The following is a 15,544-nucleotide window of genomic DNA, read 5'->3' as shown; positions in this document are numbered from 1 at the left end:
GAGAAAGCAAGAAAACTAGAATACTGTTGGATGGAGCTATGCATTAGTTTAACTCTTTTGGAGAACAATTTAGAATGAAATGAAAAAATTATTAATCTGTGCATAATGAATGAACTAGTTTTCTCGCTATAGTGATTACATACCAAGGAAATCAAGAGCAGAAAGAATGACTCCATGAATACCAAAATATTCACAGCTGCATTATATAGTAGCAAAATGGTGGACAAATTACATTCCCATTGTGAATGTATAAAATGAAGAATTCAGACAATTTTTAAAGTGCTTTGCATACTTTAAGATGCTGTATGAACATGAGTTATGGTAACTGTTGTAGATAATGTCTTGAGATTTTTTCTTCACTTATTTTAAATGTCAGTTCTCAGTAAGTTCCAAATAGAACTCTTTTGTAACAAAGAAGTTTTACTTAACTTAACTTAAACTGAATTACCAGGCTAGCAGTATAGTAACACTGAGATGAAATGAGGTACTCAAAAGTAATTGAACAATTAACAGAAGGTTAATTGTTCCTACTATAGCATATGTAATGAGGATACAGTGGCATGTAGCTTCATAGATGTACCCCCTCCCCAACTTCTATTTGGAAAATTATCTTCTCACAAAGACTGAGTATGGTTACTTTTCTAATTTTCAGATATTCACTAAATCAAAATGGTCTTTTTCCAAAAGGGTAGGACTTTTTATGTCTATTGGTGACCAGAAGGCTCACATAGTTACAGACCAACAGAGAACTGTCAAGGGAGCAAAGCTTAAGCTTTTTCCTTTTCTTTAGCCAATAAAGCCAATTGTTGACTTTTTTCCCTAATTCTTGGGAAACAGGGGTTCCATCACATCTCACACTATGTTTCTACTTAAGGGGAAAAAGTTATGTTTCTTTTCTGATGTTCAGAAATGAAGACTAACTATTGCATTGATCTGACTTCTAATGTCTTTTAGTGTCCCTTTATTTTCCTTTGTTGTTGCTGCTGTGACTTTGTGCAGAGTTGTTGTGAGTGTAACCTCTGTAATTGACACAGAGAACAATGTCAATTGTTCTGGTTCTGAGTTCTTAGAGTATTATGAGTTCTTTTGAACTGATGGATTGAATGGTATGTACAGTTTGATAGCACTTGGGGCATAGTTTCATATTGCTCTCCAGAATAGTTGGATCATTTCACAACTCCATCAATAATGCATTAGTGTCACAGTTTTCCCATATCCCCTCTAACATTTATCTTTATCCTTTCCAGTCATCTTAGGCAATCTGAGAAGTATAAGATGATTTCTCAAAGCTGTTTTAATTTGCATTTCTCTAATAAATAGTGATTTAGAGAATTTTTTCATATGACTACAGATGGCTTTAATTTCATCATCTAAACACTGCTTTTTCGTATCTTTTGACCACTTCTCATTTGGGGAATGATTTGTGTATTTATAAATTTGACACCATTCTTTATATATTTTAGAAATGAGACCTCTATCAGAAATACTGGCTGGAAATTTTTTCCCCAACTTTGTATTTCCCTTTTAATCTTTTCTGTTGGTTTTGTTTATACAAAAAAAATTTAATTTAATATAATATAAATTTAGACTGCAATCTTCTCATCAAAAAAAAAAATGAGAGGGCCAAACAAAATGTTCTCTGAAATCCCTGGCAGATATAACTCTGATCCTAGGAGGGATATACTCTTCAAAGTAACCACTTTGAGAAACAGAGTACTCATGTCAATGATGCAGTCATTGCTTGAGTAATTTGGAGATGTTTTTCAAAATCTCCTACACAAAATAATTTCAAATTACAGAAAAAAAGCTATTCCAGTAACTTTTCAAATCAAATACTATATCACTTATATTTTGTACCCACATTACTCAACAGATTTGAAGGTGAATGATTTTGGGGTTTTTTCAAAATCCAATATACTCTAAAATGATATGTTGGTACATTGTAGTAGAAAGAACACAGACTTAATACTTAAAAGACCAGAATTCTATCTTCAGCACCTGTCATACTCCTACCAAGCAAAGACTCACCACATTCCTGTAATTCAGAAATACTCAGCTGCTGAGCTCCTAGCCATATGACAATCTTGATCAAGACAAAATTTCTCTGAGCTTCAACTTCCTAATTATGATAATGGATATCATCTACCATATCTACCTCAAAAGGTTACAGGGAGGATACATTGATGATATTTTTGTTCTTACTCTATGATTAAGAATCTGAGATCTGTAAAGGAGCACCACAGCCATCTAGTACAATCAATTTTTCCAGCTTGAATTGTCTCCTTAACTCAACAAGGGGACCTGGATGTGTAAATAGTGAATGGAGATAGTGCTTTCTTGTACTAGTCATAACTGGCTTCCATTCAGCCACTTTTATTGATGAAAACCCATCCACAATCATCATTAGAAACTTCCAATTGGGTCTTTGAATAAAGAAATTGATAATGTTGATAATAAGAATATCATTTACACATAAAGTGAAGGTGACAGATGTGAGATGAGTTGCCCAAGGTCACACAAACAGTAAGTGGCAGGATTCAAACGTAGGATTTCTGAATTCCAAGTCCAATACTCTATCTACTGCATCACCCAGATACCTACCATAAGAGATCCTGGGCCTCAGGAATGCAGAGATACTGAATCAAAGAGAATGACAAACCATAAGCAAGCCAGAGCAGTTCCATCAGAGATCCCCAGTGTTAGACTGTTGAAAGTACCATAGATCTAGCCTTCCATGGACTCAAAGTAGAGTTCCTAGCCATGTGACAATCTTGATGAAGTCACATGTTCCACATACAAGATACCTTCTGAGAAGGTCTTATTCCCTATCCTTCAAGTATGAAGTAGTCTTCCAGATCGAGTTCAATCTTATCCTTGATACCTGAAGACCAGGTATTTATTGACTGAGGTACCCAGACAAAACTCCCTACCACCTACACACTATCTCCCCAATGTTTGGAGTGGCAAGAATTGGAAGATGTCATTTCCCAAGACTGATATGCTCATTCATCACAGAACACCTAGAGATGGGAGCCTCAGTATTCCAGCCCCTCCCCATCATCTAGCTGGTAAATTCTAATCAAATGCACCCCTACCTTCCTGTGATTTTCAGTCTCCTCCCACATCCTTTCATCAATATATTTCTTAATTTTATCTTTATCTCAGCCTACACCTGCATAATCTATATGTAGTTTTTCATTTCATTTTTTTCTCTAAAACCACTCTCAAATTCCCAAACTTCTACTATTAACAGAGTGCCCTTCATTCTTTTAAAAATTTGATGTTTTTTTCAACTAACACCCTTCACATCATCTATCACTTATGGAAGCATAATGCTCCAGAAAGATACTAATTCCTGACCACTTCTTAACTAACTGTTATTATGTTTTTTTGAATATTTGGTCAACAGAAGTAGTAGACATATTCCTTGCTCCTGGATACCACTTGCAGATGCCTCAATCAGAAACCTCTCCTTTTCAGTTCATCCATATATCTATATTACTCTATCAAGATCATTGTTTCATTCATCTACCAATATTAAAGTCATTCTTGCTCCTTTCTTAAGGAATTCTACACCTCACTCATTATTCTATAGGATGTGTAGCACACTGCTTGACACATAGTAAGAACTTAACAAAGGATTATTGACAAATTGATTGACATGTCAATCTCTACCCTTGTCTTGAGGCCCTCCTTAACTCCCAAGACCTCAATCTTAATATACCTCAAATTCATTAATTGCAGAATGATGGTTATGCTGCAGGACTGGAATGTAGTCAGATTAGTGATGTAGAGGTGGGCAAATATTATCTTTATTTAAAAAAAAGAAAAATATTTGCTCTTCAATGTATTCCTGAGAAAATACTGGAACAAAGAAAGGGATGGTTAGTGAGCACTGTCAAGAAACAGGGATCACAATACAAAATAATTGTTGGTGTTGTTGCTATTGTTGTTCAGTTATGTCTGACTGTGACCCCATTTGATATTTTCTTAGCAGAGATGCTGGAGTTGTTTGTCATTTCCTTCTCTGGCTCATTTTATAGATGAAAAACTGAGGCAAACAGGGGTAACTGACTTTCCCAGGGTCATATAGCTAATAAGTAACTATGGCCAGATTTGAACTCAGGAAGGTGAGTCTTTCTGATTCCAGGTCCAGAACTCTGCCACCCAGCTGCTCCTACAAGTGAATATAGTTTCATCAACAAGTCAAGCCAGATTAAGCTCATTTCTTGATTTGGCAGACTTGGTAAATAAGAGAATTTTTATGTCTTAGATGTTGCATTGTTAAATGCAACACATTGAGAGCACAGAAGCCATCTAGCCTTACATTTTCATTTTCACTCCATACTATGAGGCTACCTATCTCCACAATCCTGAATTCTGAAATTCTATCCTCTTGCAGTTCTCTATCATGCCATCTCCATATGAATCCTCTCAAAAGTATTCTTCATCCTCACCTTGACCTATAATCCACCTACCCCAACAATTCCACCACTCTTAATCTGGTTTCATTCCTCTCCTCACAGTTTTGAACATATTTGTTTTGTGTATAGTATAAAATGTAGTATAAGGACAAAAAAATTGGGTTTGTAATAAGAGGATCTGAAATCCTAACAATGCCATATTGTCTTTGTGACCTTGGTTAAATCATCTTTCTTCTCATTGGGTTTCTTCATCTGTAAAATAAAGGGTTTGATCTAGACGACCTTTAATCAGTTCTTTATTATTCTAATCTAAAAGTCCTTCTGACTTAAACTTCTATGACTCTATGAGTTTTTGCACTCTGATCCCCAAGCTATCCAATTGGGAGAGCTAAAGACTCTGTCATATAATGTATTTGTTTCTTTTTATCTAGAAATGTGTCTTTATCTGTAAAGATATTGGACAAAATAGAGCCAAGAACAGAGACTTGGTACACTACTTCTAAACTTCTTCCTGAGATGGCAACAACTAACAAACCTCTACTCTATGGGTCTGGTCATTCAAATAGTTCAAAACCCATCTAACTGGTACAACATCCATTCTTCATTCCTAAATCTCATATATTAGCATGAGGTTGTCAAATATTTTACTAAGATTTATGTGTACAAAATATTTGACACTGCTGTGATCTTTCTTCCATGTCAATTTATATTTTTAATGATATTAATCTGATATACCTTGTTTTCAATAAGTCCATGCTGGCTTGCAGCATGACCACTGTTTTCCTAAGGTGCTAACAAATCACCACTTTATCTAATTTAGCATTTTTCCAGGGATCAAGTCTATCTATCTATTCAAAGAAGAGTATAAATCCCCTCTCCCTTTTATTTTTTTTTAAAATCTGGATGATATTTTTTGCCTATCAAACAGCAATATTTAGGATTCCTTAAACATGCAATTGTGAAGACAATTGAGAATTCTGGGGGTAGAACCAAGATAGTAGAAGAAAGCCAGGAAGCTTCTCAAGTTCTCCCAGTTTCCCTTTAAAATTACATGAAACCAAACCTTCGAACGGAATCTGACAGAATAAAACCACTCTCCAGCTCAAGGTAGACTAGAAACACTTTAAGAAAAGTTAGCTTCACTGAAGTGAAAACGGTATTCAGTGCAGCTTAGATAGACTTTGGGAAAACCAATGAGAAGATCTTAATGACAGCAAATCAGCAACTTAGACCCTCAATCCTGCTTCAATAGAGAAATAGATTACTGAGATAGCCTCCAGGCCCAACTCAGAAATGAGGCTGTTTCCTGAAAAAAAAGGAGGCAAAGGTACCCCCTGAAAACACAAGAAGCCCTTGTACTCAAAGCCAAGGCTCAGAGCTGCACAGGAATCTTGAGATAGTGATCTCTTTAGCCCCAGAGCAGAGTCTCACTATAAAAGTAACAAAAGAGGAAATATCAAAAGAAAATGAAAGAAATTGAACAAGAAACAAAAAAGAACTTTGACCACAGAAAGCTACTTTGGTGACAGGGAACAAAAAAAAAAAAAAAACACCAACTCAGATGAGGACAAAATATCCATAGAAGAAATCTCAAAAACTGATATGAATTAGTCTCAAGCCCAAAGACACTTTTTGGAAGTGCTCACAAAACACTTTAAAAGACTAATAAGTGAAATAGAAAAAAAAAAGTTGAGAAGGGAAATGAGAGGTATGCAAATGAGAGTCAATAGCTTGGAAAAGTAAGGAAAAAATTGTCTGAATTAAACAACTCCTTAAAAAGTTGAATTAAACAAAAGGAAAAAAGATACAAATGCTAAGGGAAGAAAATCATACATTATAAACTAGAACAGGGCAAATGGAATCTAATGACATGAAGAAGCAAAGAAAATATACTAAATAGAATGAAAAATGGAAAAAAAAATGTAATCAGCTGATCTGGAAAAATAGAACCAGAAGAGACAATGTAAAAATCAAAAAAAAAAAAAAAAAAAAAAAAAAAAAGAGCCTGAATAGCATTCTTGAAGAAATCATCAAGGAAAAAACTGCTCCAATATTCTAGAAACAGAGGGAGAAATACTTATTGAAAGAATCCATCAATCACCTTTGGAAAGAGATCCCACAAGGAAAACCTCAAAGAAAATTGTTGCAAAGCTGCAAAACTACAATCTCAAGGAAAAAATACTACAAGCTGCCAAACAAAAACATTTCAAATATCAAGGAACAACAGCCAGGAAGGGACAGAATAGAAGGAAGGGTAGAAACACTAGGGGAAAAGATAAGAGAAGAGGGAAAGGGTAATAGAAGATAAGGTAGTGGGTGACATGGGTTAAAAATAAAACACTACTAAGAAAAAGGGAGAAGGGTAATAGGACATAAGTGGATAGGGTGGTTAAAAAAAAAACATAACAAAGAACAGGGTGGAAAGAAAGAATAAAAGTATATATAGGGAGAAATTAGATTGAAGGCAAATACAGAGCTGGTAATCATAATTGTAAATGGGATGAATTCTCCCATAAAATGGAAGTGAATAGCATGGGTTAAAAAACAGAATCCTACAATATGTTGTTTATAAGAAATACATTTGATACAGAGACACACATACAGAAAAAAGGTAAAAGAATGAAACATTATTTGTTATGCTTCAGGGTAAGTAATAAAATCAGAGATAGCAATTCTGATCACAGATAAAGCAAAAGTAAAAATAAAAAGGGTACTGTAAACAATAAAGTAATAACCATACTAAATATGTATGCACCAAGTGGTAGAGCATACAAATTTCTAGAGAATATTTTAAGCCAATTAAGGGAAGAAATAGACAGCAAAATTATACTATTCAGGAACTTCAAATTTCCCTTTTCAGAACAAGATAAATTTCAACACAAAATAAACAGTAAAGAAATTAGAGAAATTAATAGAATCCTAAAAAACCTAGATATGATATATCTGTTGAGAAAATTAAATAAAAAGGAATACACCTTTTTCTTGGCAGTAGATGGCACCTACACAAAAAAATTGGCCATGAACTAGGGCATAAAATACCACCATCAAATACTGAAAGGCAGAAATAGTAATGTTTCCTTTTCAGACCACAATGAAATAAAAGTTATATTCAATAAAAGGGCAAGGAAAGATAAACTAAAACTCAATTGGAAATCAAATAATATAACTGAAAAAAAAGAGTAGGTCAAACAACAAATCAAAGAACCAATCCCTAATTTTATCCAAGAGAATAACAATAATGAGCCAATATGCCACAATCTATGGGATGCAGCCAAAGTAGTTCTTATGGGAAATTTTGTATCTCTAAATATCTACATAAATAAAATAGAGAAAGCAATCATGCAACTAAAAAAGTTAGAAAAAGAACAAATTTAAAAGCCCCAATTAAATAACAAATTAGAAATTCTGAAACTTAAAGGAGAGATTAATAAAATTGAAATTAAGAAAACTATTAAATTAATAAACAAAACTAAGATTTAATTTTATGAAAAACCAACAAAATAGATTTTTAAAATAATTTATATATTAAATATAAAATAATAATAATTAATCAAATAATTGTTATAAATAAAAATAGTAAAATATAAATTTTAAAATAAATTTTAAAAGGTTAATTTGATTAGAAAAAGGAAAGAAAAAAATCGCCAGCATTAAAAATGAAAATAGTGAACTTACCACCAATGACAAAGAAATTAAAGCAATAATTAGGAACTATTTTGCCCAACTGTATGGCAGCAAGTCTTACAATCTAACCAAAATGGATGAATATTTACAAAATATAAATTGCCCAGATTAAGAAAGGAGGAAATAAATTACATAAACAGTCCCATTTTAAAACAAGAAATTGAACAAACTATTAATGAACTTTCTAAAAAAAAAAATCTCTGGGGCCAGATGGATTTACGAGTTCATTCTACCAAACATTTGAAGAACAATTAATTCCAATAATATATAAACTACTTGGAAAAATAGGTAAAGGAGTATTGACAAATTCCTTCCATGACACAAATATAATACGGACACCTAAATCAGGAAGAGCCAAAGCAGAAAAAGAAAATTACAGACCAATTTCCTTCATGAATATTGATGCAAAAATGTTAAATAAAATATTGTCAAAGAGCTTACAACAACTTATCAGCAGGATAATACAAAATGATAAAGTAAGATTTATACCAGGAAAGCAGGGCTGGTTCAATATCAGGAAAAGTATTGCCATAATTGACCATATCAATAATAAAATCTACAGAAATCATATGATGAACTTAATTGATGCAGAAAAGGCTTTTTTTTTCACTTTTTTTTAATTTAATAATAACTTTATATTGACAGACTCCATGCCAGGGTAATTTTTTTACAACATTATCCCTTGCACTTGTTTCTGTTCCGATTTTTCCCCTCCCTCCCTCCACCCCTTCCCCTAGATGGCAAGCAGTCCTATATATGTTAGATATGTTGCAGTATATCCTAGATACAATATATGTTTGCAGAATTGAACAAGTTCTCTTGTTGCACAGGGAGAATTGGATTCAGAAGGTAAAAATAACCCCAGAAGAAAAACAAAGATGCAGATAGTTCACATTTGTTTCCCAGTGTTCTTTCTTTGGGTGTAGCTGCTTCTGTCCATCCTTGATCAATTGGAACTGAGTTAGGTCTCTTTGTCAAAGAAATCCACTTCCATCAGAATACATCCTCATACAATATCGTTGTCTAAGTGTATAATGATCTCCTGGTTCTGCTCATTTCACTTAGCATCAGTTCATGTAAGTCTCGCCAAGCCTCTCTGTATTCATCTTGCTGGTCATTTCTTACAGAACAATAATATTCCATAACATTCATATACCACAATTTACCCAGCCATTCTCCAATTGATGGGCATCCATTCAATTTCCAGTTTCTAGCCACTACAAACAGGGCTGCCACAAACATTTTGGCACATACAGGTCCCTTTCCCTTCTTTAGTATTTCTTTGGGATATAAGCCCAATAGAAACACTGCTGGATCAAAGGGTATGCACAATTTGATAACTTTTTGGGCATAATTCCAGATTGCTCTCCAGAATGGTTGGATTCATTCACAACTCCACCAACAATGCATCAGTGTCCCAGTTTTCCCGCATCCCCTCCAACATTCATCATTATTTTTTCCTGTCATCTTAGCCAATCTGACAGGTGTGTAGTGGTATCTCAGAGTTGTCTTAATTTGCATTTCTCTGATCAATAATGATTTGGAACACTCTTTCATATGAGTGGTAATGGTTTCAATTTCATCATCTGAAAATTGTCTGTTCATATCCTTTGACCATTTATCAATTGGAGAATGGCTTGATTGCAGAAAAAGCTTTTGACAAAATACAGCATCCATTCATATTAAAAAAAAAACACTAGAGATCATAGGGATAAAAGGAGCTTTCCTTAATATAAAAAGCAGTATCTATCTAAAACCAGCAGCAAACATTATGTATAATGGAGAGAAGACCAATAATTCCCAGTAAGATCAGAGGTGAAAAAAGGATGCCCATTATCATCACTATTATTCAATATTGTACTAGAAATCTTGGCTTTAGCAATAAGAAAAATAAATAAATGAAAGGAAATAGAATAGACAATGAAGAAATAAAACTATCACTTTTTGCAGATGATATGATGATATACTTAGAGAATCCTAGAAAATCATCCCAAAACCTACTAGAAACAATTCACAGCTTTAGCAAAGTTACAGGATATAAAATAAACCCACACAAATTATCAGCATTTCTATTTATTACTGACAAAGCCCTTTAGCAAAATATAGAAAGAGAAATTCCATTTGAAATTAATGTAGACAAAATAAAATACTTGGGAGTTACACACCAAGATAAACATAGAAACTATACAAACACAATTACAAAACACTTCTCACACAAATGAAGCCAGATCTAAGTAATTGGAAAAAAAATTGGTCTACTTGTTCAATGCCATATCAAACTGCCAAAACATAACTTTATAGAACTAGAAAAAACAACAAAATTCATCTGGAAGAACAAAAAGTCAAGAATATTAAGGGAATTAATGGTAAAAAAAAAAATTCAAAGGATGGTGGCTTAGCAGTTCCAAAACTAAAACTATATTATAAAGTAGGAGTAATCAAAATTATTTGCTACTTTCTAAGAAATAGAGTGGTGGATCAGTGGAACAGATTAGATACACACAACACAATAATCAAGGTGTATTGCAATCTAGTATTTGATAAACCCCCAAATTCCAGCTTCTGGAATAAGAATTCACTGTTTGACAAAAATAATGTCAGAAACTCAGCATAGACCTACATCTCACACTCCATGCCAAAATAATGTCAAAATGAGTACATGATTTGGGCATAAAAGATGACATCATAAACTAATTAGAATAAGAGATAATTTACCTATCAAATCTTTGGAGAAGCAAGGAATTTATGACCAAAGAAGAACTTGAGAACATTATGAAAGGGAAAATGGGCAATGTCGATTACATTAAATTAAAAAGATTTTGCACAAAGAAAACCAACGGAAACAAGATTAAAAGGGAAGTACAAAGCTGGGGAAAATCTTTACAGCCAGTGTTACTGATAAAGGTATCATTTCTACAATATATATAAAAACTGGGTCAAATTTATAAGAATACAAGTCATTCCCCAATTGATAAATGTTTGAGAATATAAATCATTTTCAGATGATGAAGTTAAAACCATCTATAGTTATATGAAAAAATGTTCTAAATTACTATTGATTAGAAAAACACAAATTAAAACAATTCTGAGATGTCTCCTCACACCTTGCAGATTGACTAAGATGAAAGGAAAAGATAATGATAAATATTAGAAGGGAGGTAGGAAAACTGGTGTACTAATGCATTGTTGATGGAGTTTTGAAATGATCCACCCATTTTGGAGAGCAATTTGGAACTATGCCCAAAGGGCTATAAAATTGTGTATACCTTTTGACCCATCCATGCCATTACTGAATTTGTATCTCAAGGAAATAAAAAAAGGAGGGAAAAGGACCCACATGTGCAAAAATGTTTGTAGCAGCTCTTTTTGTGGTAGCAAAGAATTACAAAATGAGTAGATGCCTATCAATTAAGGAATGACTAAACAAATTGTGGTATATGAAGGTAATGGAATATTATTGTTCTATAAAAAATTATGAACAAGCTGATTTTTAAAAGGTCTGGGACCTTTCATGAACTAATACTGAGTGAAACTAGCAGAATCAGCAATACATTGTACACAATAATAGCAAGAATGTGCAATGATCAATTATGAAAGATTTGATTATTCTCATTGGTTCCATGATCCAAACCAATCCCAAAAGGCTTTGGACCAAAATGCCATCTGTATCCAGAAAAAGAACTAAGGAGACCAAATATGAATTAACACTTCCTATGTTTACTTCTTTTTTTCTGTTTTTTTTTTCTCTCCCATGGTTTTTCCCTTTTGCTCTGATTTTTCTCTCCCAACATGATTCATAAAGCCATGTGTATTAAAAATAAATCAATTTACTAGGGAAAAAAATCATTGTAAAGTGGTTAACATAAGGCCTGGCACACAGAAGTGCTCTATAAATATTAGTTACTTCCCAATTATTATTATTGAGGTAACAGCAGATATTTGAAGATTTATATAGATCTTTTATTTGTACAGGGCTTCCTATATGTCTGACACTTTATGAGAACTCATGATGAGAAATGCTATTCATCTCCACAAAAAAGAACCCAAAGTGCAGATTGAAGCATATTTTTACTTAAATCTGTTTTAATATGGTGTATATGGAAATGTGTTTTTTATATTTTCATGTTTTTATTGATAAATTGTTTGCTTTATCAATGATAGGGGAGGGAGCAAAAGGAAGGAAAGAATTTGGGGCTCAGTTTTTTTTTTAATGAAAGTTAGTAGATTTATTTTTTTAATTTAAGAAATCCAAGAAAATTCTGATAAAATTTTGATAGAAAATGACATCTGCATCCAGAAAGAGAACTATGAAGACTGAATATAAATTAAAACACAAGCTATGTCCACTTTTTTCTGGTTTTGTCTTCTGTCATGGGTTTTTCTTTTTGTTCTGATTTTTCTCTCCCAACATGATTAATAAAGAAATGTGTGTTAAAAAATCAATATACAGGTATGGCCAGAAAAATAAAACAATTATTTTTTAAATGTAAGTATGGAGACTGTAACCATGAAAAGCAAATTTATAATTCAATTCTGAAAGCTTTCATTAAGTCTGTCAGGCACCACAGAAGGCATTGAGTTAAACAGGAAAAACTCTGAAGGTCAAAGTAGGCTATTTCTTGATGTGTTTCAATGGTTTAACTCACAGCCTGGCTCTTTTCATTCATTGTGCTAATTGAAAAACAATGATTATGTTATAAACTTTATGTAGAATAATTCTATCATGATATTTAAAGAAAGCCAATCATTCCTGCAACCTTAAATTGTGCTCTCACTGTGAGCCTAATGAGTAATGAGGTCTAGAAAATCTTCCAGTACCAAAAGAGATGGCAAACAATCCTTTTAGCACATTTATTAAGTAGAACAGATCCCCTGCCAAATGAAGTTAAATGGAAGTCAAGCATTGTTTAGATAGAAATCAAAGGTTATGAACTAGGAATTGAATTTAAGATTTTTCTGTGGGCAATTACTAAAGGATTAGCTAAAATAAAACTCCACAAAACAATTATCCTTTATCTCCCTCATGTCCATTAATATGTTGCCAGTTTATTTACTTTGATTTCGTGCCTAGCACCAGTCCTATATTCACTTCAAGTACAGAAGATGCTCCAAAAGGGACAAAGCCAGTATTTATACTTGAAAAGGAATGGACTGTAGCCTAACAGGGTGCATCCTATTCAAGGCCTACTAAATTTCCTCCTTTTGCTTGTCTCTCCCAAGAGTCTCTAACTCAGTGTACCCAAATGTCTGTCCTTTAGTACTATCCTTGTTTCTGAAAAGCTGAAGTAGGTAGCTTACACCTTGACCACACCTTTTGAGAGGTGAACTGATGTAATAGGAAGCACACAGAATTGAGAGTCAAAAAATCTGGATTCAAATCTTAGTTCTTTATCCTTATTGATTTTATTTAACCTTAAGTCATTTGATCTCTCTTGACTTAGTTCTTTCCACTGAAAATCTCTATTATCTGCCAACTTTAAGTTCCATTATTTTAAGTACTAGTTGCCAAATTCTGGGCTCTTTCTCCCTACCTATTTGGCTAAGATATAACTAAAAATGAGAGGAAGGTAATCTGGTCGTATTTCTCCTGCCTGGTTCTTGCTTTGGGCTTCTTGGCTAATGCATAGGGAAACAGGAGAGTCCAGTGCAGTGGATAGAGCGTTGGACTCAGTCAGAAATCCTGAGTTCCAAACCCTTAGCAGAGATCCAATCTAGAATGAATAGCTGCAGCTCTCAGCCTCTTGTCCTTCTCCAAAGAATGGGATACGACAAACCTTCATTCATGTCTTTCAACATCAAAAGGAAAGTACTTTGCAAACCTTAAAATGCTAAAGAAACAGGAGTCACCGTCATTAATGGGGACGTGAACCTGCCAGTAGAGACGAAAGGCTATCCAAAATGCAGAGGTAAAAATGAAATTCTAATAACATCAGAAAAATCCCAAGAAAGAGAAAAGGGAGGAAAGATCTGGGAATTTCTGGTTAAGAATAAGACAATGGATTGGAAGATAGGGATGGGGGTGGTTTTAGTGGAGGGAAGGAGAAGAGAAAAGAGATAAAGCACAGTCACGCTTACCACCTAGCCAGTCGCTGGAGATGTTCTGAAGCATGGTGACCGGGATGCAGAAAAAGGTAATGAACAGGTCGCTGAGTGCCAGTGAACCGATGAAGATGTTGGTGACCTTCCGCATAGCCTTGCTTCGGGTTACCACATAGAGTACCAGGCCGTTGCCGAAAAGTGCCAAGACAAAGATGAGCACAGAGATGAGTACGAAGGCTAGTTTGGCAGCGCCAGGCAGCTCGGGACTGTAGACTAGGGGCCGCAGCCCGTACAGGGAGATGAATTGCTCGCGACTCATGTTGTGCTCCTGCAGGAGCCGAGCTAACTGCTCCGAGGTGATGTTGAGGGACTGCATGGCGCGCAGGGAAAAGTACCTCACTGGACTAAGGAAGTAGGCACAAGATTCTGGTCCCGCACCTAAAACCTCGAGCTGTCCAGGGTCCCGAGGCTGTGGTCAGTTGCTCGAACTAAGAGTGCAGACAGCGCAGTGGAGTGGGCTGAAGCGGGTCTGCGAAGGTGCGCTTGGGCGCACCACTGTGCAAGGGAAAAGCTGGGAAGCCCGTGCAGAGGCGGGGGAGGGGAGGGGAAGTGCAAAAACTAGAGAGCTTCCACTGCCCTACTAGCAGCTGGGGCCTGACCTGCAGGGAGCGGTTCCTTCTTGGCTCCTGCTCTGTGATCTGAGCGCCACTGTTCACCTACTGAGGAAGCAAGAGGATCAATGCAGGTCCTCGCCTAGAAGTGTATCGCACAGTAAAACCTTAAAAGTGATCTTGTCCAACCTTCTCATTTGACAAGAAACAGGCAGGGCAAAGTCAAATGACTTCTCCGAGGTAACTAGCTCGACTAGAGTCGGAACTCTCCAAATCCAGTTTTCTTTCCACTGCACCTCACAAGATTAGGGAAAACAGACAGAGAAAAGGAAAGGGGAGTGCCTCCAAACGAAGAGAAAAGAGGAGCAGTTACAAGGCTCGCAAGAACTAGGACCAAGACAATTTTCAAGTTCAGAGAAACTTCTCTCTTGCGTCAGGGTCCACGAGATGCAAAGAAAATCAGGCAAAGATTCTTCTAAACTCAAATCAGCTTGCGAGGAGAAAGCTTCATGGCCGGCTTCCCAGCCAGGGTTCAGCTCCACATCCTTCTCAGCTTCTGACCCTCCGTACGGGATTCCAAATGCCTAAAGGAAAGAAGATGCAGGAGCACAATGAGGACCATTTGCCCAAGGCACCTGCTTCTGGACTCCAAAGTCACCAGAGGGCGGAGCGGGGAGCAGGTTTTAATATCGACAGCTCTCCAATCACAACGCACAATGCGCCAGGGCTCCCCACCTACAAGCCCAGACCGGCTGAATTGCCCAATTCGCGCGGATTCATCCTCAC

General features: G+C 35.3%; 1 protein-coding gene across 1 annotated transcript in view; it reads right to left on the bottom strand.

Moving 5' to 3' along the window:
* Positions 1–14,523, bottom strand: part of QRFPR (pyroglutamylated RFamide peptide receptor) — a 78,604-nt gene extending 64,081 nt beyond the window's left edge. Inside the window, exon 1 of the mRNA XM_051965548.1 lies at positions 14,184–14,523. Within this exon, the coding sequence (XP_051821508.1) occupies positions 14,184–14,523 (340 nt within the window). The remainder of the gene's footprint in view (positions 1–14,183) is intronic.
* Between the last annotated feature and the right edge of the window lie 1,021 nt (positions 14,524–15,544).

This window comes from Antechinus flavipes, chromosome 6 (genome assembly GCF_016432865.1).
Source record: "Antechinus flavipes isolate AdamAnt ecotype Samford, QLD, Australia chromosome 6, AdamAnt_v2, whole genome shotgun sequence".
Lineage (NCBI taxonomy): Eukaryota > Metazoa > Chordata > Mammalia > Dasyuromorphia > Dasyuridae > Antechinus > Antechinus flavipes.
The sequence above is the reverse complement of the archived record's forward strand: the minus strand, read 5'-3'. Positions and strand labels throughout refer to the sequence as shown.